The sequence below is a fragment of the Schizosaccharomyces japonicus genome (assembly GCF_000149845.2).
Source record: "Schizosaccharomyces japonicus yFS275 unplaced genomic scaffold supercont5.1, whole genome shotgun sequence".
NCBI lineage: Eukaryota > Fungi > Ascomycota > Schizosaccharomycetes > Schizosaccharomycetales > Schizosaccharomycetaceae > Schizosaccharomyces > Schizosaccharomyces japonicus.
In genome coordinates, this window is record NW_011627860.1 from 835,097 (window position 1) to 858,953 (window position 23,857).

Here is a 23,857-nt window from a genome sequence, read left to right on the forward strand (position 1 = left end):
AGGTTTGTTCAATGTAACCTTATCTCATGTTATGACGTGTAGTAACCACTGGACTGACTCGTGCGATTTCGTCGTGTAAGCAAATTCGCGCCTGCCGCTCCTGGCGTTTCCCAATCTCGTTTCCAGCTTTTCAGCACTTTTTCTTATTAAACAATGAAAAATTGAGCTGCGACGGATAATTTATATGTAAATAGTGAATAATTCTTGATACTTCTCGTCAATTGCTGATAATATATTATCCGGGAATAACCTGTTATTTACTCTCACGGTGAATTATATGGAACCTGGCCCTTCACTCACATTATCATTGATAAATGAAGCTTAGACAAAATGCTTCAGCGAAATAGTGACTCACGCGGCTACGTTTACGGTACAATTAGTACGATTTGGTTACTTTTGGTTTCTCTATTTGAATGGTTATTAAGTTCTTTGAATGCTTTACGACACGACAATAACGGAACGGTGAAACGGAAACGTTTGGCAGCTTCCGACTGTACCTCATGGCAGGATTGGAAGGAAACAGCTTTATCGTTAGACAAACGTACCAATAATTTCAGATGGCGATACTATACAGCTTCAGCAGAGTACGATTATAAATTGATCCAACGAAGATTAGAATGTCTTAAACGTTACCGGTCCGAAAAAAACGACCGTGCTATCATGTGTACTTTACGTTCAGGTTTTATCCGTAATTTAGGAAATCTGGGCGACCCCTCTCTCTTTACTCGCACATACTATGGAACAAAAATTCTAATTGAAGACTACGTTCACGAAACATGTAAGTGTCTTCACAGTGTCCGCATGTCTAAGGAAATTCCTCGCATTGAGAAACTCGAGTTTTTCTTTGCAGCAAAACTTTCCATTGGGAGAACGTGCCTGTTTTTTAACGGAGGCACTGCCTATGGTCTATATCATTTCGGCATTGCTAAGGCTCTATGGGAACGTGGTTTGCTTCCGCGTGTCATTGCTGGGTCTGCTTCCGGCGCTTTGATTGCTGCCCTTCTTGGCGTGTACACAAAAGAGGAATACCCCCGTATGTTTTCCGAATTCTCCTCCAATTTGTGGGAAACCTGTAAATACACAGTCGGCTTTTCACTTTCCAAGCTTCTTCGTTACGGTAACATGCTCGATATCAGCATTATATTGAAGACTGTGCGTAAATGCACGGGGAATATGACGTTCCAAGAGGCGTATGACCGGACGGGTCGCGTAATCAACATTGTGATTACTCCGTTTGCCTTCTCTGGTAGCCCAGTCGTGCTCAATTATCTTACTGCCCCCGATGTGCTCATTTGGAGCGCTGCCCGCACCAGCAATAGTTGGGCACCAGTATTCCGTTCTTCCAAACTGATTACAAAGCAATCCGATGGTTCGTTAAAATCCTGTGCTTTGGAAGAGTTTGTTGGCTCTCGACCTGAACGAAATGCCTTTTTCTCTTCTAGTGCGTTCGCTCGAATCTCGGAAATCTTCAACGTCAATCATTTTGTCATAACACAATCTCGTCCTTCCTTGTTTCCTTTTATTAGTGATGAGCTTCATCATCATTCCTATCATGTCTATTGGGTCAAATTACTTCGAGTTCTTAGTTTAAGTCTCGCATTTCGCATGCGTCAATTGGACTTACTTGGTTTCGTACCCTCAAAACTTAGAAGGTTCGTATTAAAAGATGCTGTTCTCAGTCCACATATTATCTTAACTCCAAATTTCTCGTTTTCGGACATAGTCCATACATTTACAGAACCCTCCCCCGATCACATTAACTACTGGATTCTCGTGGGTGAACGGACTGCCTGGCAGGCAATTACGTTGCTACGCGTTCGATGCAAAATTGAATTGGCAATTGAAAAAGGTTTGTTAGTTTTTTTTCTATATTTTCCCCAGACTGTAAGAATGCTAACCTATATAGCCGAGGATTCTTTGTTTGCTGAAGGACACAGTCCCGACGAGAGTATTTGCAGAAATGAAGAAAGCGAGTCAGTAAACATAAAGGCATTTTCAGAAACCACATCTGAAATGAACTAATAAAAAAAAATCACATTTTTCATACTGGAAATGCTCCATAACCTTGTTATCGGCAGCTAAAAAGTATAAACAAAATAAAAAGCAGATACCGACGGCAAGGTAACAGCAACACATCTCCAAAGTGATTGGAGTCGATTACTTCAAGAGTTCACCGATAAGACCCCCGAAGCCATATCCTAGAAAAGCGCCTGTCACCACGGTAATAGGCCAAGCCTGCCAAGGACGATCCCAATCCAAAGGAATAGGAATGGCGCCTAACCATGCTCCAATCACGACTCCCCATGCTCGATAAACCAAACTTCCACAAAAATCTTGACCTTGGAGAGTGAGAACATTTCTCCAACGTCGGAAGTCAAAACGTGTATAGAAGGAAATTGGGAAAACTGTAAGGAGTGATAGGATTACCGAGCACAGAAATGTCTTCAGATAGTTCTTCATTAATGGAGCACCGAAAGCGACAACAATGAGTTGAATAAGAACACTGCCACCCAAAGAAGATAGAATAGCGGTCGCCATAGAAGGTAATATTCCATTCACTTTTGGCCGTTGTAGCCATACCTGAATCAATTGAAGAGCGAACAGGGAAGGTACCATCTTCGTTAAGGTCGGGACAGGAGATTGCACCAAGTTTGGAAACGAAAAGTAAATCAAAACGAGATGCAAGAGGATCACCGCGAGAGAGGGGAATGTGTTGGATCGCTCTATTCTAGGACAACGCATTTGATGTTCGATTGCGTATTTATAAACGGAGCTGTCCAAATCACGTCTGAAAGGGGGCCAACCGAAAAAGGAAATTACGGTACCAATCGTATCAAGAAGCAAATTATCTTGTGGACTAGCACCGCGTACACGATTTTTCATCAAATCGCCGATTAAATTGCTTGTAATAAGGAAATCTCCATGGTCCAAACCAGACATGCAGCGACGAGCAGCTTCTTCAGGAGTTGCAACGGGGTCTCTGTCTTCCAGAATCTTACAGAGTTCGGGCTTAATTCTATTTTCTTCTTCAAAACCCGGGGAAGAAATAGAGGCAGGAAGGTAAATGCAGACTTCAATGTCGTACATGATGCATTCTTGTCGAAGAGTATCTGCGAGAGCACGCATAGCGGCCTTTGCAGGTGAATAAGCAGAATATCCAGCTATGGGCAAGACGCTTGTGATAGAGGAAGTAAGAAGAATACGTCTGTTGTATGGGACTGGGCATTTGCGCATCCGATTGATGACAGCATGACACACATACACGGTACTGAAATAGTTTTGGAGCATTTGTTTCTCGAATGTTTCCAAATCCATTTCAGCAAAGAAGCCGGGTTTCGACGATCCTGCGACGCTCAGGACATGATCAGGGCAGAAAGGCAAATTGTCAATGTACTCTTTTACAGCATATTTATTCGTCAAATCCACGCTTTCAAAGGCAACAACTTGGTCGGGAAGAACCGTGAACTGCTTCAATTCATCCGCGGCTTGTTGTAATGTTGAAATTGTTCGAGCAACAATATGAACGTTTGCACCACGAAGAACCAATTCCTTTGCAATTGCTTTTCCAAGTCCTTGAGATCCTCCCGTTACAATAACGTTCTAATTTATGTAACATTAGTTCTAAGTAAACCAAAACGGCCGGAAAAAACCAGTGTGATACTCTGGAAACCTCTTTTCCTTCAGCCAGTAATCTTCCGTACCTTTCCTTTCACTTTAAAAGTATTTCTGCCCCAAAAACCCATCTTGGCGTTCCGTGTCGTAAGGTATATAGAAGGACTGGGAGCTTTCTACGAGAAAATCAACTCTTGCAGAGGTGAAAAGAGGCTTTTCCACCCTCGGACGTGTGTCTCAAAAAAACCGAGTATTAGTAAGAATAACACTCAAATACTTCTCTATCCAATCTGGTTACTTAAGTATTGGTTTTCGTAGCGCTTTTCTTGGATTTCCTACAATTCGTTTTATTGTTAATTGAACCTGACAGTTCAATTTTTGTATTAAGAACGATAAAAGACGACAGCTCCCAAGCAAGCGAAGTAGTAACGTACTTCTTGCTACGATTTGATCTGCTGTTTCTTCTGTTACAGCAGCTTAACGTTTCTTGTCATTTATTCTACTTTCTATCTAAATAACGAAAATAGCCATTTTCCACGAAGATCACTACTCTTTGCAATGACTCGTCTTCTCTCATTTTCACTCTTTCTCACATCGATTTTGAAGCTTGTTGCTTGTAAAGAAAACAGTATTGCAAGTCAGAACGAAGATATCGACAACATCACCGAAGAAATCTTTCAGACTGATTACAACACTGTAGATGCACTTAATGAAGAATTCAAACCATTGGTTACAGATCTTACTGAAAAGTCTGACTACTTCCGATACTACCGTTTAAACTTGTTCAATCGTGAATGCAAGTTTCCTATTATAGACCATGCGGTATGTGGAAACTCTGCCTGTACGGTGAATGTTCTAAAAAGTGAGAACGACATTCCAAGAGCATGGCGCTCCAGTGCCCTGGGTCGTTTGGAAGGTTTCCTGCCTAGACACGCTGAAGATGTATCCCGTGCATCCAGTTCCATCCTTCCGGGAAACAAACAAATATCACCCTCGTGTTTGAAGGAACGAGATACGGAAGATTCCTCTAAGGACTATTGTTATATTGACGATGATGAGGATGAAAACTGTGTATATGTTTCTTTGCTCGATAATCCCGAACGCTTTACAGGTTATAGTGGTCCCCACGCTACTCTTATATGGAGGATGATTTATAATGAATGCCTGTCTGAGCATGATGAGGAGCCTATGTCCCCATTTGAGAACTCTCTTGCACCTCATGAGAAACTTGATAACCGCTTGCAAGATATTGACAAGTATATGGAACTCTGGTCGCTAGAAGAACATGTATTTTACCGTATTTTATCCGGCATGCACTCGAGTGTCTCGACGCATCTCTGTTACCATTATTTCAATCAATCTTCCGGTCTCTGGGTGCCAAATCTTGAGTGCTTTGTTGACAGAGTTTACAACCATCCATCACGTGTGGAAAACCTTTACTTTGATTATGCGGTTTTACTGCGCGCCTTGGGCAAGCTTGACGGCTGGTTGGATGAGTTGTCCTTCTGCTACGACGATTCCACGCAAGATTCTATTATCCGTAAGAGTCTTCGCACACTGACGAGAGCCGCTACAAAGGCACCTAAGTTATTTGATGAACATCGGCTGTTTACCGGTGATGCGGCTTCTGCGGAGATACTGAAGGACGAGTTTCGTATGCATTTTCGCAATGTGTCTGCATTAATGGATTGCGTCGGCTGTGAAAAGTGCCGGCTTTGGGGAAAAATTCAAACAAACGGTCTGGGAACAGCCTTAAAGATTTTGCTTGAATTCCCTGAACATGACACCGACTTTAATGAAAACCAAGATACTTCTAACACAAAGCTTCATCAAGCTGAGTTGGCATCTTTGGTCAATACGTTTGACCGCATTTCACGTTCTATTCAATACTTTCATGAATTTGAGAAGATGTACGAGGAAGCCCACAGAAAGCCCAGCATGTTTGTGCGCATGAAAACCTCGATGAAGAGTGTTATTTTCCGTATTACGCCGCCTTCTACGCATAATTTCATTGACCGTGTGAATGCCTTTATTAACGAGGTGTGTCGTGACTTTGTTATAGAGTTTCACAATGTCATGGAAGCGTTCAAATTTGTCCTTGGGAGTTACCTTCAAATTCCAAGTCTTTTTCGGTACTACTTTCTCTCCAAAGAAAGTCCTTTGTGGAATTCTGTCTCCAACTTTATTAGACGTTACATCCCGAAAAAGTTTTTGGTCGACTAGTTTTGACACACGAACTTTTGACGATGAACATTTCATAGCACAGCGTTTTATCGGGGAGGCATTTACGAAAGTGAGCCGTCACTGATGAGACCTTGCAAAAATTTGTAATCTTTTATTCATGCTAGAAATAACAAAAGTTTATTGATGATATTATTTAAGTTTTGCGTACTATAATTCTAGAGTACTACCATGCGTATTCATTATAGCCTTGAATTAATCAATAAGTTACTCGCATTACATGGATTCCTGCATTCTATGAAATGTATTAAGCGAATGCTTAAATGAAATACGGTTTCTGCATTGCCGATCGTTTTCGTTAAACGCGCGTCGCGAGCGCGTCTCCAAACTTAACAAAAACATGCTCCAAAACGAGCCATTGTTCTATGGAGGAGAAGATTCCTTTCGCCTTGCGTTTGCGTACTCAATTGTAAAATGCAAACCTCGTTCGTTGACTATTCCAGAGTTCATAGAAAAGTTACAAAGTCGATGGAACACGAAAAAACAAGTTAATGAACCTCGAGAACAAGAACAGGTGCATCAGCAGAGAAAAGCAATGGCCATCTGTAACGTTGTTGATATTATAGACATAAAAGACAAAAGACAAGAGGAATTGGCCGAGAATCTTGGTATGTACTTAACTTTTATTATTATATTAACGAGTGAAAGACGAGCTCCAATTACAATGGATTGAGAAATACTTTGAAAAATGTCGGAGAACGCTTCAAGTGAACCATGTAATTCGAACCTTTTGCGCGTTGGATCGTTTTTTAAGCAATTTCGGCAACCCAAAGATGATTGAACTGGAGGACGAAGGAAGCGATCAGCTAGTCGCTCGTGCAACACAGAGTATTTCAGATATATTCTTACATTTGAGATTCCCCAAGAATACTCTCGTAGGAGATAAGCTAGCTGAAACAGCCATGGGTGTGATTGACCTATTGCTTCCAATGCACAAACATATGGTGCAACAGGCAAACTTTGGGAAATCAACCAAACCTTACGTGAACCGATTAAACATGTATAAACACATACTACAAAACATTCTCATATTCCTTAATGAGAACTCTCCTGCTCTGGCAAAAATATTGCAGTACATCACACAGTGTATTCACAATTGCTACGAAAAATGCACACAAGAAGCAGACATTGACACCCGGCTATACCTAAATGAAGCATTCCTCTCTTTTTCCGACATTTTGTTTCCTTGCATGCATTCCAATGACGCCCAAGTCGCCAATGTTGCCAAACAATTCAGCGACGAACTCGGTAATCTTCTTACGATTAACAATCCACTTTCTGGAATCATTTCCTTTGGACTAAAGGAAATGTTAGATGGATGAAATAGCAGGAAAATAACACGAGTAAGCAGCAAAACTTTTGGACTCGCAATCGACCATTTAATCTTGGATCTTACTTCTTGTTTCAAGCCTCGTCCGTCATTATCTAGCCATCACTAGTCGTTAATCCTTGCATCGTTAACGTTATTTATAAAAGGGGTCACCAGACTTGTAAGACCTCTTATTTCAAAAGTTCTTCCCACGAATCACATTTTTTCGTCATAAACGGTTTTCGCACTAATGAGCATTTTAAACTGATTTCATCATCTGTTCGTCCAATACCGCTTAAGCAATTTTCGTTTTTGTCAAAACACTATTTTTTTTGCTCGTTCTATTGTGGTCTGGTCTTTTTTCGGCTTACATAATAATCGTTGGATTGCTGGCTGACGATTTTGTACTCGATTTATACAGTGGTCAATAACAACATACTCATCACAACTTATTACTGCAGCGTTTTTTCGTTGTAATATAAGTATTTCTATCCTCTGCCAATTTTTCTTCACCTGCAACGTTCAGCTTAAAAAATGTTCACTGGACTCGTTGAAACTGTTGGAACTGTCATCTCGTTAGAGAAAACGAGTGAAGGAACAATTATTGCTATTGAAGCTCCCGAAGTTCTGGCCGATGCTCATGATGGAGACAGCATTGCCGTGAACGGTACCTGTTTAACAATTTTGAATTTCACTAGTACAACATTTTCAGTCGGTGCTGCTCCCGAGACCTTGCGTCTCACGAACTTGGGTTTCTTGAAAAAGGGCGACAAGGTCAATTTGGAACGTGCTATTCTTGCTACTACTCGTTTGGGCGGCCATATGGTTCAAGGCCATGTCGACACAGTTGCTGAGATTGTTGAGAAGAAGCCTGACGGTGAGGCTATCACTTTCACCTTCAAGCCCCGTGATGCTTTTGTTCTGAAGTACATTGTTTACAAGGGCTACATTTGTCTCGATGGTATTTCTCTCACCATTACAAATGTCGATGAAACGACTTTCAGCATTATGATGATTTACTACACACAGTCAAAGGTCGCTTTGAGCGAGAAGAGCATTGGTGACTTGGTAAATGTTGAAGTGGACCAGGTCGGTAAATACGTCGAGAAAATCGTAGCTGCTCATGTTGAGGACTTTAAAAAGAAGTTCTAATTGCGCCCATACGACCCCAAATGCGCTCATGATATTTGAAATGAAATAATAGTTAAGATGATGTTATTACAACACTAATGTCATGGAAGTCGAACACAGGTGTTGCAGATTTAGGAATGCATAAACTAAAATGATGTGTGTGGAACCAACACGGGCGCGAGCCTTGTCCGTTCCAGCGTTGTAATAATACAATATAAAGTGAGAAACAGAGCGACTGGACTGGTTCTTGGGAACCGCGAAGAGCATTCAATCGTCCTAAGCCATAAGAGAGTTCTCGTGAAGAGATTCAAGGAGAGTTTCTCTAAGTTGGGCAACAAATCCAGGAAGGAGCTTGGGTATAATCGCAAAGTCGGGCTTCACCGCGTTCTCTGCTTGCTGTGCAAGTGCACGGGCTGCCTCCACACGAGCTTCGCCAACAGGGTCATCAGGCTCAAGAATACTTATGCTATCGTTCGTCGCAGTAAGTGACAATTGCAAACTATTATCGTCGTCGTCTTCCTCTGGACGATCTTGCAGCTCGCGGAAGAGCTCATTATCGAGTCCAAAGTCGTCGGATTGAACGTTTGGCAAACTAGACTCGTCCATGCCTCCATAACGGCATTGAACCTTGATCAAGTTGGCAACCTTTGTGCGGTGATTCCAGTCCAAAAGATCAGTCAACTCTTGCTTCAAGGTTACCATATCTTCGGGCTCTAAAGTCTCCAACACTGTGTTCATCTCAATGTTTCTCGTCGAGTCCTTCTTCAAGAAATACAACACAGTTTCAATCCACTTGGTCAAATCAATGAACAAGCCATCGTCGTGTGTGTAGATTTTATGAACAAAGTCGAAGAAGCTTTGCTCATGGCGCGAAACAAGGTCGATAAACTTCTTCACCACAGCGTTAGGGTTCATTTCAAACGAGTTTTGCGTTTTCTCCACTAAGCCAAGCATATCATCCATGAAGGCAGAGAAATCATCCACACTAATTTTTTGTTAGCAACACTGATATAGAGTGATTTTGAACATACGATTGATATACGCTTGCAGCCTTGTACACGCGCATAAGAGGCTTGTAGAAGATGACGACAACGTCGCGCATCAAAGTACCCGTAACACCTTCGAACAAAAGCTTCACCATACTCTGCTTGCCAGAAAGTTGCATAGAAAGTTTCAGGAGCTTCATGGTGTAACCATAACGCTTGGCTCTTTCCAAGTACTCGCCGTCCGCAGGATAGGAATCGCTTTCGATACTCATTTTCCAGCATTCATAGCCCTGCAAAATCTCATCCAAGGACTCCGGCGAAAGGACCGGTTCGTGTTGCTCCGAAGTCATTACCTGCAGAAGCAACTTAGCGGTATCGGGCATTCCGACATCCACGTCAGCATACGACTCGGGTGCTTCAACAAAATTGCTGACTCTGTTACAGATTTCCACATTCTTGATGGATGCTTCATACTTTCCAACCAACTTCTCCAGCAAGCGAATGTCATCCTGCAAACCAATACCAATGAGACGCTGGAACAAAGACCGCTTGTTGAAAGGTTGGGCCAAAAACACATCCAGTACATGCTTCATCATGGCAACAGGATTTGAAAGACGCATAACACCCTTAAGAATGGTATAAGGGATAATACTGTGCATCCGCTTGATGCGCGAAAACGTATCCAGAGATTTTTCCTTTCCAAAGAACGTCATGTAAATGGTTGAAGCAAGACAAACCTTAGCCCAATTGATGGTCTTCTGAAGTGGTGGAGAAAGCTCTTCAATACTGTCCTTTTCCTTCAGCTCGGAAAACAGCGCACTGAAGCCACCTAAGTTACGTTAGCAAATACTGGAAAGACAATGTCTCGGAATATAAAACTCATACCATGCTCAATCATGTTTTGCTTGAAGTTGCGCATATGACCTTCCAATTCATGCATGCGCTCATTTGCTGCCTTCTTGAACTGGAACTGCTCTTGCTCGCGAACACGATCAAGCTGTTCACGGATACGCATGTCAAGAATTTCCTCGTCATTCGGCTCAGTCATATTCTTTAAGAGGAACATCTGCAAGCAATCGCTTTCAAGAAATTCCGTCTTGGACAAAACAAGGTGCATGAATGTACGCAGGAAATAGCGAGTCCGCTCTCTATGCAACGTCTTGTCGACGACTTCATCATAATCGCCTTCAATCGCCCCTTCTGAATGAAACAAGAATGCATCTGCCCCCGAGTCGGTGGAAATGCGTGTTGGCGAATAGTGCACAACAAAGCTAAGAGTGTCCTGCTTGGCAAGCGTAGGCACATGCAGTTTGGGAAAACGCTTCAGAAGAGCGCGTCTCAGCTGTTCAAAGGCAGAGTAACGGTGTGCAATGTAATACACCTCGGTCTTCGTTTGAACGCGAATCATATATTCAAACGTACGCTTTCGAAGTATACCTGCTGGCTCGTTCACGCGAACACCAAGGACATCTGCTCGAATAGGTTGAGAATCGTACAAATTGGCATTTAGCGACAGTGACTCAAAGTGGGCCATTAATGTCTTTTCCTCTTCCGACACATCCATCATCTCCTCTCGCTCGACCAGATGAATGGCAGAACTAATGAGGAGAACGAAAACACGGACAAGCTTGAGTTTCAGACGACGCAATTTGGACGAGTTTTCTGCATCTGAAACAAAGCTCTTTTGTGCTTCGGCCACTGCGACAAGAAACTAGATACTGTTAGACGATCAAGCACAAAAGAGGACGAGCGAATGAGAGACAGACACACACACACACTCGATGCAATAACAGTCAGTGTCGAGCATTACATGGCACAACACCGTCTCACACAAGACATACACTTCGAACGTTTTCATTCCAAAACTCTACTTGAGTGGATGAATCCAGAAAGGGGAATGTAAGGGCAAATCTTCGGAAAATAAAACGGATTACAGGAGTCTCTGACTCTTCGTAACGGAGAAAGGATCCATCGGGAAGCTTGAATGGGAGACCCAAGTGAGCCAAGTTGTCCGGGTTGCTCAAAATAGAGAATTCACGCTCTACCTGAAGAGAAATGAGCTCTTTCTTAAGATAATGGTATTCTTTAGCGTCCAGCATTGCCGAAATAGGGAACGGCGTCTATAAAACGGACAGGAAACAGCAAAAAAGTGATATAACTCACAGAACGAGTTGAACCAAAACAAGACTCCTTGCGACAATTGGCAGAGAGAGAAATAGACAGTGCACAATAAATTATCAAACACTCAATGGATGTGTGAAGTTGGTAGAGGACAGGTACAGAAGTACACTAGAAGAAGCATTATGTATTTGGTGACGTCAGGCAGGCGCGTAGACGAGCTGTCGTAGCGTCTCCTATGATTCGCTGGCTCACTCCGAGCCTCGGCGTTGAACGCTGCAAGTCAGTGCGCGGGCTGCACACGGTATAATGAGCCCCAGTAGAAGTTCTTAAGCCACACTAAGTATTTTTGCGAGCGGTACGAAAGAACGTTAAAGAGCAATAGGGTTTCCGTTAACCATCGTTACAGTACGGTGAAAATCCTTGTAGCTCTTAAAACCCCGCCATCTCTCGCTCATTCTCCTTAAGTCTCGCTCGTCCTCACTATCCTCCAAATTGGCCGCTTCTTCGCCTTAACAAAAAATTTTATTTTTGAATTTTTTATTCCCCAAACCAAAGCCTTTAAATAGCACCCACACCGCCACCACAAACTTACCAAGAACCAAACAGCAACATGGGTTTCTCCGATCTTTCCACCGAGGCTGGTCTTAAGCAATTGAACGAGTTTTTGGCTGACAAGTCCTTCATTGAGGGACACGAGGCCAGCCAAGCCGACGCCGTCGTCTACAAGGCCGTCGGTTCTGCTCCCGATGCTGCCAAGTACCAACACGCTGCTCGCTGGTACAAGCAAATTGCCACTGAGGACCTCGCTGCCCTCCCTGGCACCGCTAAGGAGCTCTCTGCCTACGGTCCCGCTGCTGCCGCCGCTGAGGCTGCCGATGAGGACGACATCGACTTGTTCGGTTCCGACGACGAGGTTGACGAGGAGGCTGAGCGTGTCAAGGCCGAGCGTATCGCCGAGTACAACAAGCGCAAGGCTGCCAAGCCCAAGCCTGCTGCCAAGTCTCTTGTCACTCTTGAGATCAAGCCCTGGGACGACGAGACCCCCATGGACGAGCTCGAGAAGGCTGTCCGTGCTATTGAAATGGACGGTCTCCTCTGGGGTTCCGCCAAGCTTGTCCCCATTGGTTTCGGTGTCAGCAAGCTCCAAATGTCCGTTGTCGTTGAGGACGACAAGGTCTCCATCGATGAGCTCCAAGAGACCATTGAGGAGATTGAGGACTACGTCCAATCTACTGACGTCGCCGCTATGGCTAAGTTGTAAGAAGGTTGCTACAGGTCTGGCAATTTTTTGAATAAAACTAATTCAGGAATGGGATATGTGAGGAGTGGGGGCGACTGGTGTGTGGGGTAGAAATGGGGGTGAGCGGGGCTCCATTTGTTTAGTGGGATGAGCAATACTCGATGAATTAATTATCTACGTTATGTGGTGCACCACCTGTAACCCCATTAGTTTGCGGGGGTCTATACCCTCTTCCGGCGGCGAGCAGGGCTCCGGGGCATGGACGAGTCACGGCTCATCGTTTCGGTGACATCCTCGTCAAGACCGAAAATCTTTGAATTGAAGCCGGGAATGAGACCGGGCTCGAGACGGAAGCTGGCGTGGAGCTGGTGCAGATCGACTTCGACGGGGCCGTTCCGCGGCTCAGCGTACCACTGCCGAATGGTGTTGTCTTTGGCGATTTCAATGGAGCCAGGAAGATCCTGGATGTACGCCTTGTACGACCGTCTCATTTTCCGCTTGTTACCCTGCTCGTCCACCCGGCGCACTTTGTACGCCAAGTCCTGCAGTTCGAATTTCTCCGTCAAATTCTCGTGTGCAGACGGCTTGCTTGGCTGGTACGAGAAGGTGTCCACGTAGTAGAATTTTGATTCTGAACTCATATGAAGACGGGAAGAAGTTAGGAGGACAGGGAAGGGAAGGAGGATTGTGAGCTGCAATGAGATGCAGCGAGATGTAACGGTGGTTTGTGCTGTTTAGTGAAAGTTAACGTGTCTTACGGGGTGCTACTGCACTCCGCCGTAAACTGCCGTGCAATACCGTGTTCCTCTGTAGAATATCGTAATTGTTACGCACTTTTTCGTTCTCTCGTTAATTACTTTAACGCGCTGCACGACAGTGCAGCGCAACTATTCCTTTACAATAACAACATCGCCGTGACTCAGACGGTCGAAAACGCTTTCTAGCGCCTGTGACGAGTGCAATGCATCGACATCCGTGAACCCGCCGATGCTCTGTCCGTAGACGAAGATGTTTGGTACAGTCGCAATGCCACTGATGCTCTCGAGCCATTTCCGGAGCTCATCTGTGTGTTCGTGTTCGTCGGTTTCAATAACAACAGGCTTAGGAACAATGTCCAGTGTTTCAAGAAGCAAGTGCTTGGCTCTCCTGCTGTACGGACAAGTCGTTCGACTGAAAATGACTACTGGTGGCTCCAAGAGCGACGCAAAGTCCGTTCCTGTTTTCGCATTTGAAACAGAGGGCTCGTAGTTGTTGGTTTGCTTTGATAATTTATGTAAATGCTGTTTCACGTCGAGAGCATCCCAGGACACGCAAACGGTGAGCAATTGCACGAAACTCAGCACGAGCAGGATGGCAACAGAGACACAAACCTTTCTGTTGATACCCATAGTCAGCAAACAGCAGGAGATACTGTGTTTTTCCTACACTGCGTTTTTCGATGAGTAAGGGGAAAGGTAGTCTTGTTCTTGTAGGGACGGGGCATTAAGCGAGGTGCTAAGATTTCGCTTAGATATTCGATAATTGCTTAAATGGATTAAGGTTTTGTTGCGCTGACGATGCAAAAACGGGAAAATCAAAGACATTTGAGAAACGGTTGCAGCAGCGTAAATTTAAAGGTGTCGTTGGGCTGTTATAGAGTGAAGAAGGAAAATGTTGTCATGATCTTGTTTGAACTACAATCTAGGAATAATTTCATCACTAAACAATTTGTTCACTTTCATGTCTTTGCTAAATAGAACTCGAGTTGAATCGTCTTGGAGAAACGGGTGTCTACAATATGTTTCGCTCTGTACGATTCATATCTTACAGACGCACTACCTCGTAATCAGTAGATTATAGATTATTCAAATGTTTTGATAGTAATTACAATAACTTTGGAAATCGAGAATGTCGGCATAGTAACAATGAACTGGAAACGTAAAGTATTCAATCAACAAATCGTGAACATCTATCTGTCCCTCATCCAAACACCGATCGTACATGAGTTCAGTCAAGCTCTTAAACGATCGTGTTTACAGAAATAGTTTCAACATACTTAGTCATACCATTTTCATTATGTACGCATACACTAATGAACGATTAATTAAAGTACCGGCCCCAAGTAACTAATTACATCGAGTCTAACCAGACAGCTTCAATTGACTTGACCTTCATTGGTTTAACCCCGTTTGACGATCGCTACTCATCCTTGCCGCTTTTTCAATCTAGACAGAACGAGTCTAACTTAAGAATTGCAAACTTTTTTTTTTTTTTTTTTAAAATCACAGTAAATGACAGTTGCCATCAATGCATCAAAACAACATTAAGATTGACGAACAATTAGTTTGGGCAAAACAAGCATAACTGCATCCAAGGACATGCCGTAACCCGCTTGATAACCCGTACCTGAGGCACCATAATTATGAACCAAAGGAACTGAAGAACCAGGAACCACGTCGAGTTCTACCCGGGCACCTCCCTTTCGAGAAGGCCGCAGACCAACACCAACACTGCGGATTTTGAAGGCTTTTACACCTTCTCCGTGCGTCAACTCTGGCATGAGTGCATATGCTCGTTCTAAAATGGATTGCGTCTCTTCGGGTTTCGCCTCAGCATCCCAATTTCCCCGTTGAAGATACCCACCGAGTATTACACCTCCGTCCATGGGTCGGGGAATGATATAGGTTATGCTAGTATCCGTGTCTAACGACCGGGTTTCCTTAATATGAGGAGCATCAACACAAACAACCTGTCCGCGTGTGGGATACACATTGTGATCTTCGACACCGGGAAGCCTGTACGCTCCGATACCTGTGCAGTTGAAGACAACGCTTGGTTTCGAGGGGGTGACTTCTAAAGCCTCAGAAATGTGTTTCAGCTCTCGCTTTACCACATGGACACCGGCTTTAATGACTATATCGTAAATGTACTGAATATAGTGCGGTGCGTTCAACAAAATTGTCGTCCCCGTGTACCCGAACTTACAGCCTTCTGGAAGTTCTTCTAACGGAATAAGTTTAAAATCCTTCATGTATTTGCCAAGTGACTGGATTTTCGTTTCCGTTTGAGCATGCTCCCAATATTCCCGCGTAGGTGCAAGCGTTACACTTGATTGCTTTTGTGTATTTGCCAAATACACTAACCGGTTATAGGTAATTTCGTCCCACCGTAATGCGGATGGATTGCTAGACGAAATACAACTGAAATTTGCACCGGCCCAAGGCGAAGTATACTCAATGGACAAGTCACCAGGTGTGTGTTTGGCGACAATGATGATTCGAGTTCCCAGACCAAGTTCTGACAAAATCCAGGCTGTCGATAAACCTATGACACCGGCACCAACGATTACAATATCTCTTTGATTGTCCATAACGGTAACTATAACAATAACGAGCAAATCTGAAAGGAACGCGGGCTTGATGGAAGGGAATTAAAGTTGGCAATGACAATCGTACAAACCCAACAGACAATAGATTTAGCAGTTTTTTTTCGTTTACCGTCTTGTGTCTTACGTTATCCTTAAATACCCATTCCGCTCAATTTCACTTGTTACGCAAGGCAGAATACCGTAGGAATACAATAAAGACGATAGCACTAGTGTTTAAACAACTAAACATTATTCGACTGACGGATGCTATGACGGCTGCTTTACACATCCAGGACAAAACGATTGGCAACGAAAAAAACGAGAATGATCCAACCCACTTAAAACAGGTAAAATAGAAGACGACAGGCTGTTAGATAGACGGAAAACAACATTTTTACAGAACGACGATTTGATATGTTTGGACCAATGAATATTGAGTTGCTGATTCAAAAACGTAACAAGGGCGATAACGGCAAGGTGGCAGGTGTAGATACAACAGAAAACAATTCAAAAAAAATAGAAGAGAAATAGAAGAATGTTTTGGAGAAAAAAATCAGAACAAAGATGTGAAACTTTTGAAAGCCTAATCGGAAGTAGGGGGGAAGGCTTTTAATTGGTATAATTGTACAGAATTACCCGTGCCTTTAAACATTTTACCAAGTGTTCGCGAGAGCAACGGGATTTTCGGTATCGTTTTGTACGGCATGATACTTTGTATGAAGGATGGATTGTTGAAGAGAATAGGAAGGTAACCAGTGTTCAACTGCAGCATCAACTGCAGCGTTATCGACTTGACGAACACCCGGCTGGAAATAGTGTGCTTCAACTTGCCGCATCCATTCACGTGAAATACCAGAGAAATCAGCGCTAGATTCAGGAGGAGGCAATTGGCCTCCGCCGTTAATGCATCCACCGGGACAAGCCATCACTTCAACATAATCAAGTTTTTGTTTTCCTGTACCAGTAGACGGACTCGTTGACATGTTCTTCATGCGTTTCAGTAAAACTCGCCCCCGTCTGGGTGCCGACTTTCGTCCAACATTACGAACGAGATTTTGTATATTTCGAAATCCATAACATGTAGCCATTCGTAGTAATGTTTCGCCGGTGTCCGGACTTGTTAGTTCGTATTCTATCATGTCGGCGTTTTTCTGCGATACATTTATTCTGTTCGTCAAATCATTAATGTCGAACAGAGCTTTCGCCGCAAAAGTCATAATGTAGTGTAAGTAACCGCCAGAACTAGAGCCGTTTTGTTGTTCGAACTGTACCGGCTCGTACCAAGACGGTAGACACGGGGTTTGTTCAGAAATAGAAAGGCTGTCTAGATCCATACTCTGAGGCGAGATGTTTTTTGTTTTTAAAAGCTCGACCAGCTCTTTCGGGGTAATCACACAATCCACATCGCGAACCTGTTCGTTCACAAAATCATTCCGAGAGGCCTCGAGTTTCTTGTCAAAACAAGGCATTAAACTAAGGACCCATATTTTTTTACGAGAAATGCCAAGTTGATAAGAGAACCAATCCTTCAGCAGTCGACCAGCGACTTGCTGTGGAGAACGAACAGTGGATATATGTGGAATTAATGAAGAATGTGTTTTTTCCACGTAGCAAATCCATCCAGGACAGCTTGAAGAAAGCACAGGGAGGGGTTTAGGGGCGACTTCACCACTTTTTGAGTTATACACCGTCTTCGCAGCATTGGCAGCTACCCAGCTCTGGCAAAATTCAATAGCAGCCTGTCGAAGACTAATCTCTCGGGAAAAGCCCGTGTCAACAACCACATTGAACTTGAGTTCATTTGTAAACACTGATTGAATCCAGAGTTGTACTTCCTGGACACTCAAATTATAATAAGCGGCCAAGCTGGCCCTTGCTTGAGGACTCATTTGTAAAATGAAAAAGTCGTCAGCTTCCTTAGCATTGACAAATTTTAATACCTCGTGATACGATTGTAAGTTAATTAAAACGCTTTCAGCAGATGTAATACAACCACTGCATGCCAAACAATCGTTCAAGGAAATAGATGCAATTCCCAATTCTTCAACCTCACCAGTATCTTTTGTGACCTCGTAATAGGACTCCCCATTAACTTTAATGTTCTAAAAAGTTGTCAGTCTCTCAATCAAAACGGTTATTGCGTTATAACGCGGTCAACTACGCGTACCTGTTGATTGTCTTGCTTTTTTTGAACTTTCACGGGTTTAACACAAGCAACACCCGGATTTAGATAATCATTCAGGTCTTCGGCTGAAAGCTTCACCATTCTTGTATGAATTCCGGGAATTGGGTGTTGGCAGAGGGCAAACCTTTCATCTCTGTATTTGCCATTTTAAACATGCTTCGTTAAGGTGATCACATGACTTTTAAAATTATTGAGCTACCGAAAAGCAGGGTATAAGAAACCACTATGTGTGCGACAAAAATGTTATATTGGCTATATGCTGATATTCCAAACGTATTGAATGTGAGTCCTCGTTCGCTCTTGTTTGCAGCTCCTTTACGTTCTAATCTCCATTGAGTGGCGGTATCAGTCATAAGTATGAAATTCATTAATAAAGAGCGAAAGGTCATAAACAAGAAAATAAAAAAATCTCAGAATGTCAGTAGTATGCGCTTATACAGACTCCATGGAAAGTCTCCCATTGTGAACCAGTAACGACGAGGACATTGGCTGCTTCCAACCACAGAGGTGCCGTAACTGCATATCGACACATTCAATGGTCACAGGTTTCTGAAGACATCCATCCAATAGCTCAAACGACTTGATTTCCGAAACCATGTTACATACGATAACAATTGGAATGGTAGCGTTCTTATTGTGTCCAGAACGAATCAGCTTTGCCGCTTCACAACCTGTTAAATGGCACGAATTCACATCAAGAAAGGCGATATCATAGCTCCGCTTTCCACTCAAACGCTGGACAATGCTAATGTTATCCTCCAATACTGTTAGTCTCGACTGGGTGCTTGAAAGCAATTGCTGAAGGCAATTCAAAAGGTCAGGATTGGATTTGCAGAGAACAATATTCAAATCCGTAATGGGTGAATCAATGTTATCTGCATTTGGCCTTATACTATTTCTTCTTCGTTTCAACAAACGAACGAACGAAGATCGATTTTCAGCAAACTCAGCGGAATACCAATCGGGGTCAAGCATTGTTGGGTTCGTTACAGGTCTTTGGTATTCAATGGGAAACATTTCTTGTGCATTTGTTGAGGTGGAAGAGACTGAAGCCCGAGCATTACCATTCCTCGTGTCATTCTCAAGGTGAAAGTTGGTAATTGCCTTTGAAAGCTCCGTTTCTGCATCGTTTGAATGAATACGTGAAATGGGTGAGGATATGGACGTTTCCGCGGAGTGTGAAGCTGATAAACCCGATGGGCCGCGACTGTGGTTTATATTTAATAAAGGAGAGCTTGTTTGTGAAACACGCCGGTTTGTGCTTTTGCTCGTTCTACGTGAAAGCGATTCAGAATTTATAGATCCTGACGAGTCAGTGGAGGCATGTTCGCTGCGAAGCTTTTGAATAACATTCCGGTTAGCTTTGTCTAATACATCTAGATTTCGATAAACAAAAGAACCAAATTCCGGTGTTTCAATTGAGCTGCTACGTCTTCGAGGTTTCGTCGGCTCGTATACATGTTCTGGGATAGCAGAGGCCACGGTAGACGAGTAGCGATTTTTGTCTTGAACTTTCTCTCGTAAATCACTGTCACTAAAATCACTTTCCTTATCATCATCGAATACCAGATCAGATACACCACGGGGGTCAAAGTAATCTGTCGATTCAATGTCCAGTGTCGGGATAAAGTCCGGCGTTTCTGACAATAGTGTTCGCCAATTAATATTTTTAAAGAATGGATGAAGTTTTACCTCATGTACTCCATGAATACCCAAACGCCGCTTGGGATCAGAACATATAAGTCGGTTAATAAGATCAACAGCATCTGGAACCTGCGCTATGATTTCTCTGCTTGGCCATTTGATGTTACGATTTAATATATTCTGGAAAACCTCATTCGGCGTATCGGCATTGAAAGGAGGATAACCAAACAAAAATTCAAAAGCGATACAGCCCAATGACCACCAATCACCCATGCCTCCATAATCTTCACCAAGAATAATTTCAGGAGCAAGGTAATCTGGGGTTCCAACAAACGTTCTCGAAGAGTCATTTGGATCAAAGAGTTGCATATTGCCAGTGTTCGTACCAGACGTACCCCCAGTATTTTGTCTAGGAATGAGTGAAGTATAACTAAGGTTGCTGTGTATACTGGATGCATCGTCGTCAAAAGTCCTTGAGAAATTACGTTCCAAAGAAAATGCTTGCGAAACAGAACGTATGTCGGAATTGTCGACTTGAAGACCAAATTCATCGACCGTCGGTTCCGTTGGACGACAACCAAAGTCGCGAAGATGAAAACTGTCTGAAACAGCGGGTTCAAGCACTGTCGCTTGGTTGGAGTCACTCGAGTCAGAAGGATTTCTAACGTGTTTGCGACGCCTGGCTAAACCTTTACGACTTAAACCAAAGTCTGTTAATTTCAAGTGACCACGTGAATCAATAAGAAGGTTGTCTGGCTTTAGGTCACGATGGACAATGTTTCGGGCATGCAAATCTCCCAAACACAAAACAACTTCTGCAATATATCGTCTAGCCCAACTTTCCTCAAGACAACCAAACACTTTTAATAGAGAAGCACAATCACCACCGTTCATGTACTCCATTACGAGGTACAAGTATTCCTTAGACTGAAAAGTATAGTAGAGCTTAGTTACGAAGGGCGATTCGCATTGTGCCATTAGAATAGCACGCTCAGCTCTCACATTAGTGACTTGATTCTTTGCAATCATGTCTGACTTCTTTAGAACCTTGATGGCAAAATAATCCCCTGTAGCCTTCTTTCGTGCTAAATAAACGGAACCAAATGCGCCTCTGCTTATTGGTTTTACAATAATGTAATCATTGATAGAAGGAGCGGTAGCCTTGGGAGCCGGAACAACAGATTGTATTCTTGGAGAAGGAGATGGAAGACGGAACCCCATGTCAAGAGAAGACTTTTGCCTGCCACGCGACAAACGCGAGGATCGACCATTGTTGGGTGTCGAAGTAAGTGATACATCAGATGCAGATAAATGCGGGCTAGACATTGGTGTTAGAAACTTGCTATCGATGGAACGAGTTTCTGATGCATCATTTGAACATTGGGATGCTTGGGAAGTAGTCCTTGACATCGCAGTGTAATTCAGTGACTTGGGCCAACGTTCGGGACGAGGAACGGTAGTAGGAGACGGGGCCTGTAGCTCACTGTCAAGCGTTCTTCTGGCTTCTGATAAAGAAGCACTGCTTTTTTTACTTTTCTTCAGTGTGGCAGACGGAAACTCCATATGATGACTAAAGGCCATATCAACTTTTGATGTCAAACTCTCATCCCCTTCTAGCTCCGACTCACTGGCGATCTCTGATACATGCTGCGTTAAGGTATTGGATGCTTCTGAGTTCATGCTTGGTGTTTCTGCTGTTGCCTGACGGAATGCTTCGACTACATTATCAATAACCTCCTGTACTTGTTGATCAACTTCAAGTCGTATACGTTCGGAGTATTGGATAGTATTTCGCAATCGAAGGACACTCTCAACTTTGTACTGTAAGGCAGTCTGTGTATCTTCGAACAATTTTGCAAGGCCTTCACCAACGTTCTTTGGATAAGTGAAGTCTTGAACTCGAGCAAGCAGTTGTTCAGATACAGGTGACTGTGTACGTAAGTCGCAAATGCTGGAAAGAGTTCCCGAATCTTTAACGGCAGGAGTACTAATGTCCAGCGCCATTTCAATATAAGACAAAGCAAGTTCAATAGAGCGTTGAAGGCTATAGGATTTACTCTTCACCTTGGGAAAGGTAAAGTTGGATAAACTTGAAGATGAATTTGAGGGGGACAAAATGAGAGGCAGGTCATCGTAATAAGGCGTTTCGTCTGGATGATTTTTCAAAAATGCGATTAAAGCTGATATCTTTTCTCGAAGGAAGATAAGTTGATCTTGTGCCTCCTGTACAAAAGATTCGCATGTGTTCGCAACATAACAAAGTTCAGAATGTAGTTCAAAAAAGTAAGCCTGGATGTCACGTTCACAAATACGACAGAAAACAGGTTCCGGAAGTGGTAGTGACTCTAAGTTTTCCTGTAGTGACATGACGTTTTTTAAGCGATGAATATAATCATGCAAAATATTGGCGCCAAATCCCAACAGCTCCTTCAGAGAGTTGTCGATAAAATCATTATCACTGTTGTACGGTGTTGATTTACGAACGACCCACATAGTATGACTGGGGTCACCAGTATTACGATCGCGCACAAGGATGCCCACTGCATCGAACTCTTGTAATTCTAGCTCATTATTTCCATTGAAGGTGAAGGAGACCTTAGAGGGTGTAAACTGCTTTTGTAACTGAGTTTCTGGTGACTGACCAAGCTCATTGGAAGTAGATGTGAGCGGTGAAGATTCAAAACGAGGGACTAACGCTTGAAAATGAATGTGGGAACTGTGTGAATCGTTTACGAGTAGCGAAGAAACAGCTCTAGAGAAGTACACTTGAACATCAAAGGGCAAAACGGAACTTATGTTTTGTCCTACAACACTTTTTTTTGGCAGGCCAAAGAGCGGATATGGATTGCTGACAAAAGGAATTACTCCGTTTAAATCAAGTTCAAATGCAATCGGTTCTTGGGGAGACGGATACTCTGTTGTTTGTCGTCTCAGCAATGGCGGCCTGCTGTTAACGGAAGTGTTTTGAGGAACAGACTGCATCTGCAAAAAGCAAACAATGAAGGTTATTCAGTGTGTAACTGTTTGTTTTCAAGTGCTGAAAACCTCTAAGAGCTCCACAGACACTCCACGTAGTCCACAGTTATGGAAGAATGCAAAAGCGGCTTGAAGTTATGTAAACAAATGGAAAAGAGAGATAATGACTGTTTTAAGGCAGAAAACCAATATCAAAGAGAACTGAAAAAGAGAAGCTAAACGTGCATTGAACCTTGAAAAAACAAGTTAAACCAGATAAGCAAGGAGGGATGTTGTAGAAGTAGCGAAATCCGGGCTTCAATAAAGAACTCGCGTAACGAAGACGATTTGTCGTCAAAAGCAAGATCACTCTTTACGAAACGCAACCTAGACTGAAGAACCAGAGTTTTGATACAGGAAAGGGCTCAAAAGACTGGTTTTCCGCAAGAATTGCCGCTATGGAGGTGGTTGTGCGAAGGTTCACGCGTACTGTGCATCCACCGTGTATGTATCGGATCAGTAGGTCAAAGGACTTGGGAATCGGAATAGGGTAGTAACCCATGGAACCTTCTCGTCCTCCATGTTTGTTTAATTTCGTGTTCTGTTATTGTGGCAGGTGAGTTGGTTGGACCGGTTTTCTTTTTACTACGGTGAGACAAATAAAACTAAGTTTAAAATCAAAAATCGCAGGCTGAATAAAATATAAGCAACTTTGTGATAACGAATAGATCGTAGAATGACGTGGGATTACTTCAAACCGTAATAGTCTTCCATTTACTTGACGGAAAAGAAATCGTAGAAAACGAAACGGTACTGTCAATATATCGGAAGCGATCCTATTGTAGACGAATGACAAAAGTACCACGTATCCCACGCATGAATACAGTACATATTTTGTTAATAAACTAGCAAAAAAAATGCATGCTTTTAAGGCTCGACAGGCAGGATGTATCAATGTGAACAAGTTTTGAAGTGTTCATCAAAGTTATACAAAGGACAATCTTCATGCCTTACCGAAACTAGTTTTCAACCAGTTTTCGATATTACCTTCTCTTTGCAAACCGTTTTATATTACAGAGTTATCATA

The 23,857-nt window shown here is 43.1% G+C and overlaps 12 protein-coding genes across 12 annotated transcripts; 5 read left to right on the plus strand and 7 right to left on the minus strand.

Annotated features, from left to right (window-relative positions):
* Positions 1–147: 147 nt before the first annotated feature.
* On the plus strand, positions 148–3,806 carry SJAG_02487 (triacylglycerol lipase). The gene is made up of 2 exons (XM_002173658.2): positions 148–1,849; positions 1,907–3,806. The coding sequence occupies exons 1-2, from the start codon at positions 331–333 to the stop codon at positions 2,020–2,022; spliced, it is 1,635 nt and encodes a 544-aa protein (XP_002173694.1). The 5' UTR covers positions 148–330; the 3' UTR covers positions 2,023–3,806.
* On the minus strand, positions 1,839–3,880 carry SJAG_02488 (pig-F). Its single transcript, XM_002173659.2, has 2 exons — positions 3,702–3,880; positions 1,839–3,600 (listed from the first exon to the last, which is right to left on the minus strand). The coding sequence occupies exons 1-2, from the start codon at positions 3,741–3,743 to the stop codon at positions 2,158–2,160; spliced, it is 1,485 nt and encodes a 494-aa protein (XP_002173695.1). The 5' UTR covers positions 3,744–3,880; the 3' UTR covers positions 1,839–2,157.
* SJAG_02489 (ER oxidoreductin Ero1b) lies at positions 3,740–6,069 on the plus strand. Its single transcript, XM_002173660.2, has one exon. The coding sequence runs from the start codon at positions 4,171–4,173 to the stop codon at positions 5,833–5,835; it is 1,665 nt and encodes a 554-aa protein (XP_002173696.1). The 5' UTR covers positions 3,740–4,170; the 3' UTR covers positions 5,836–6,069.
* Positions 6,070–6,158: 89 nt separating this feature from the next.
* On the plus strand, positions 6,159–7,601 carry SJAG_02490 (meiotic recombination protein Rec24). The gene is made up of 2 exons (XM_002173661.2): positions 6,159–6,461; positions 6,502–7,601. Exons 1-2 carry the CDS (start codon positions 6,194–6,196, stop codon positions 7,173–7,175), a joined length of 942 nt encoding a protein of 313 aa, XP_002173697.1. The 5' UTR covers positions 6,159–6,193; the 3' UTR covers positions 7,176–7,601.
* SJAG_02491 (riboflavin synthase) lies at positions 7,535–11,522 on the plus strand. Its single transcript, XM_002173662.2, has one exon. The coding sequence runs from the start codon at positions 7,697–7,699 to the stop codon at positions 8,312–8,314; it is 618 nt and encodes a 205-aa protein (XP_002173698.1). The 5' UTR covers positions 7,535–7,696; the 3' UTR covers positions 8,315–11,522.
* On the minus strand, positions 8,368–11,603 carry SJAG_02492 (fungal protein). Its single transcript, XM_002173663.2, has 4 exons — positions 11,121–11,603; positions 10,165–10,990; positions 9,325–10,108; positions 8,368–9,278 (listed from the first exon to the last, which is right to left on the minus strand). The coding sequence occupies exons 1-4, from the start codon at positions 11,376–11,378 to the stop codon at positions 8,570–8,572; spliced, it is 2,577 nt and encodes an 858-aa protein (XP_002173699.1). The 5' UTR covers positions 11,379–11,603; the 3' UTR covers positions 8,368–8,569.
* Positions 11,604–11,928: 325 nt separating this feature from the next.
* SJAG_02493 (translation elongation factor EF-1 beta subunit) lies at positions 11,929–12,717 on the plus strand. Its single transcript, XM_002173664.2, has one exon. It carries the CDS (start codon positions 12,011–12,013, stop codon positions 12,659–12,661), a length of 651 nt encoding a protein of 216 aa, XP_002173700.1. The 5' UTR covers positions 11,929–12,010; the 3' UTR covers positions 12,662–12,717.
* SJAG_02494 (mediator complex subunit Med19/Rox3) lies at positions 12,704–13,355 on the minus strand. The gene has a single exon (XM_002173665.2). It carries the CDS (start codon positions 13,279–13,281, stop codon positions 12,862–12,864), a length of 420 nt encoding a protein of 139 aa, XP_002173701.1. The 5' UTR covers positions 13,282–13,355; the 3' UTR covers positions 12,704–12,861.
* A 131-nt stretch (positions 13,356–13,486) lies between these two features.
* SJAG_02495 (monothiol glutaredoxin Grx3) lies at positions 13,487–14,109 on the minus strand. Its single transcript, XM_002173666.2, has one exon. It carries the CDS (start codon positions 14,026–14,028, stop codon positions 13,528–13,530), a length of 501 nt encoding a protein of 166 aa, XP_002173702.1. The 5' UTR covers positions 14,029–14,109; the 3' UTR covers positions 13,487–13,527.
* Positions 14,110–14,942: 833 nt separating this feature from the next.
* SJAG_02496 (D-amino acid oxidase) lies at positions 14,943–15,989 on the minus strand (the record flags this gene model as incomplete). Its single annotated transcript, XM_002173667.1, has 1 exon — positions 14,943–15,989. One exon carries the CDS (start codon positions 15,987–15,989, stop codon positions 14,943–14,945), a length of 1,047 nt encoding a protein of 348 aa, XP_002173703.1.
* A 650-nt stretch (positions 15,990–16,639) lies between these two features.
* SJAG_02497 (iron hydrogenase) lies at positions 16,640–18,252 on the minus strand (the record flags this gene model as incomplete). Its single annotated transcript, XM_002173668.1, has 2 exons — positions 16,640–18,088; positions 18,154–18,252. 2 exons carry the CDS (start codon positions 18,250–18,252, stop codon positions 16,640–16,642), a joined length of 1,548 nt encoding a protein of 515 aa, XP_002173704.1.
* A 351-nt stretch (positions 18,253–18,603) lies between these two features.
* Positions 18,604–22,797, minus strand: SJAG_02498 (AGC protein kinase Cek1; the record flags this gene model as incomplete). The annotated part of the gene is made up of 1 exon (XM_002173669.1): positions 18,604–22,797. The coding sequence occupies one exon, from the start codon at positions 22,795–22,797 to the stop codon at positions 18,604–18,606; it is 4,194 nt and encodes a 1,397-aa protein (XP_002173705.1).
* Positions 22,798–23,857: the final 1,060 nt, after the last annotated feature.

Bases quoted from the DNA above. Each gene is read 5' to 3' on its own strand.
- SJAG_02487 (XM_002173658.2), top strand. From the start codon at position 331: ATGCTTCAGCGAAATAGTGACTCACGCGGCTACGTTTACGGTACAATT. The intron at 1,850-1,906 runs GTTTGTTAGTTT...TAACCTATATAG, and splicing joins TGAATTGGCAATTGAAAAAG to CCGAGGATTCTTTGTTTGCT.
- SJAG_02488 (XM_002173659.2), bottom strand. From the start codon at position 3,743: ATGGGTTTTTGGGGCAGAAATACTTTTAAAGTGAAAGGAAAG. The intron at 3,601-3,701 runs GTACGGAAGATT...TACATAAATTAG, and splicing joins CTTTTAAAGTGAAAGGAAAG to AACGTTATTGTAACGGGAGG.
- SJAG_02489 (XM_002173660.2), top strand. From the start codon at position 4,171: ATGACTCGTCTTCTCTCATTTTCACTCTTTCTCACATCGATTTTGAAG.
- SJAG_02490 (XM_002173661.2), top strand. From the start codon at position 6,194: ATGCTCCAAAACGAGCCATTGTTCTATGGAGGAGAAGATTCCTTTCGC. The intron at 6,462-6,501 runs GTATGTACTTAA...AACGAGTGAAAG, and splicing joins GGAATTGGCCGAGAATCTTG to ACGAGCTCCAATTACAATGG.
- SJAG_02491 (XM_002173662.2), top strand. From the start codon at position 7,697: ATGTTCACTGGACTCGTTGAAACTGTTGGAACTGTCATCTCGTTAGAG.
- SJAG_02492 (XM_002173663.2), bottom strand. From the start codon at position 11,378: ATGCTGGACGCTAAAGAATACCATTATCTTAAGAAAGAGCTCATTTCT. The intron at 10,991-11,120 runs GTATGTCTTGTG...AACAGTATCTAG, and splicing joins GGAATGAAAACGTTCGAAGT to TTTCTTGTCGCAGTGGCCGA. The intron at 9,279-9,324 runs GTATGTTCAAAA...ACAAAAAATTAG, and splicing joins GCTGCAAGCGTATATCAATC to TGTGGATGATTTCTCTGCCT.
- SJAG_02493 (XM_002173664.2), top strand. From the start codon at position 12,011: ATGGGTTTCTCCGATCTTTCCACCGAGGCTGGTCTTAAGCAATTGAAC.
- SJAG_02494 (XM_002173665.2), bottom strand. From the start codon at position 13,281: ATGAGTTCAGAATCAAAATTCTACTACGTGGACACCTTCTCGTACCAG.
- SJAG_02495 (XM_002173666.2), bottom strand. From the start codon at position 14,028: ATGGGTATCAACAGAAAGGTTTGTGTCTCTGTTGCCATCCTGCTCGTG.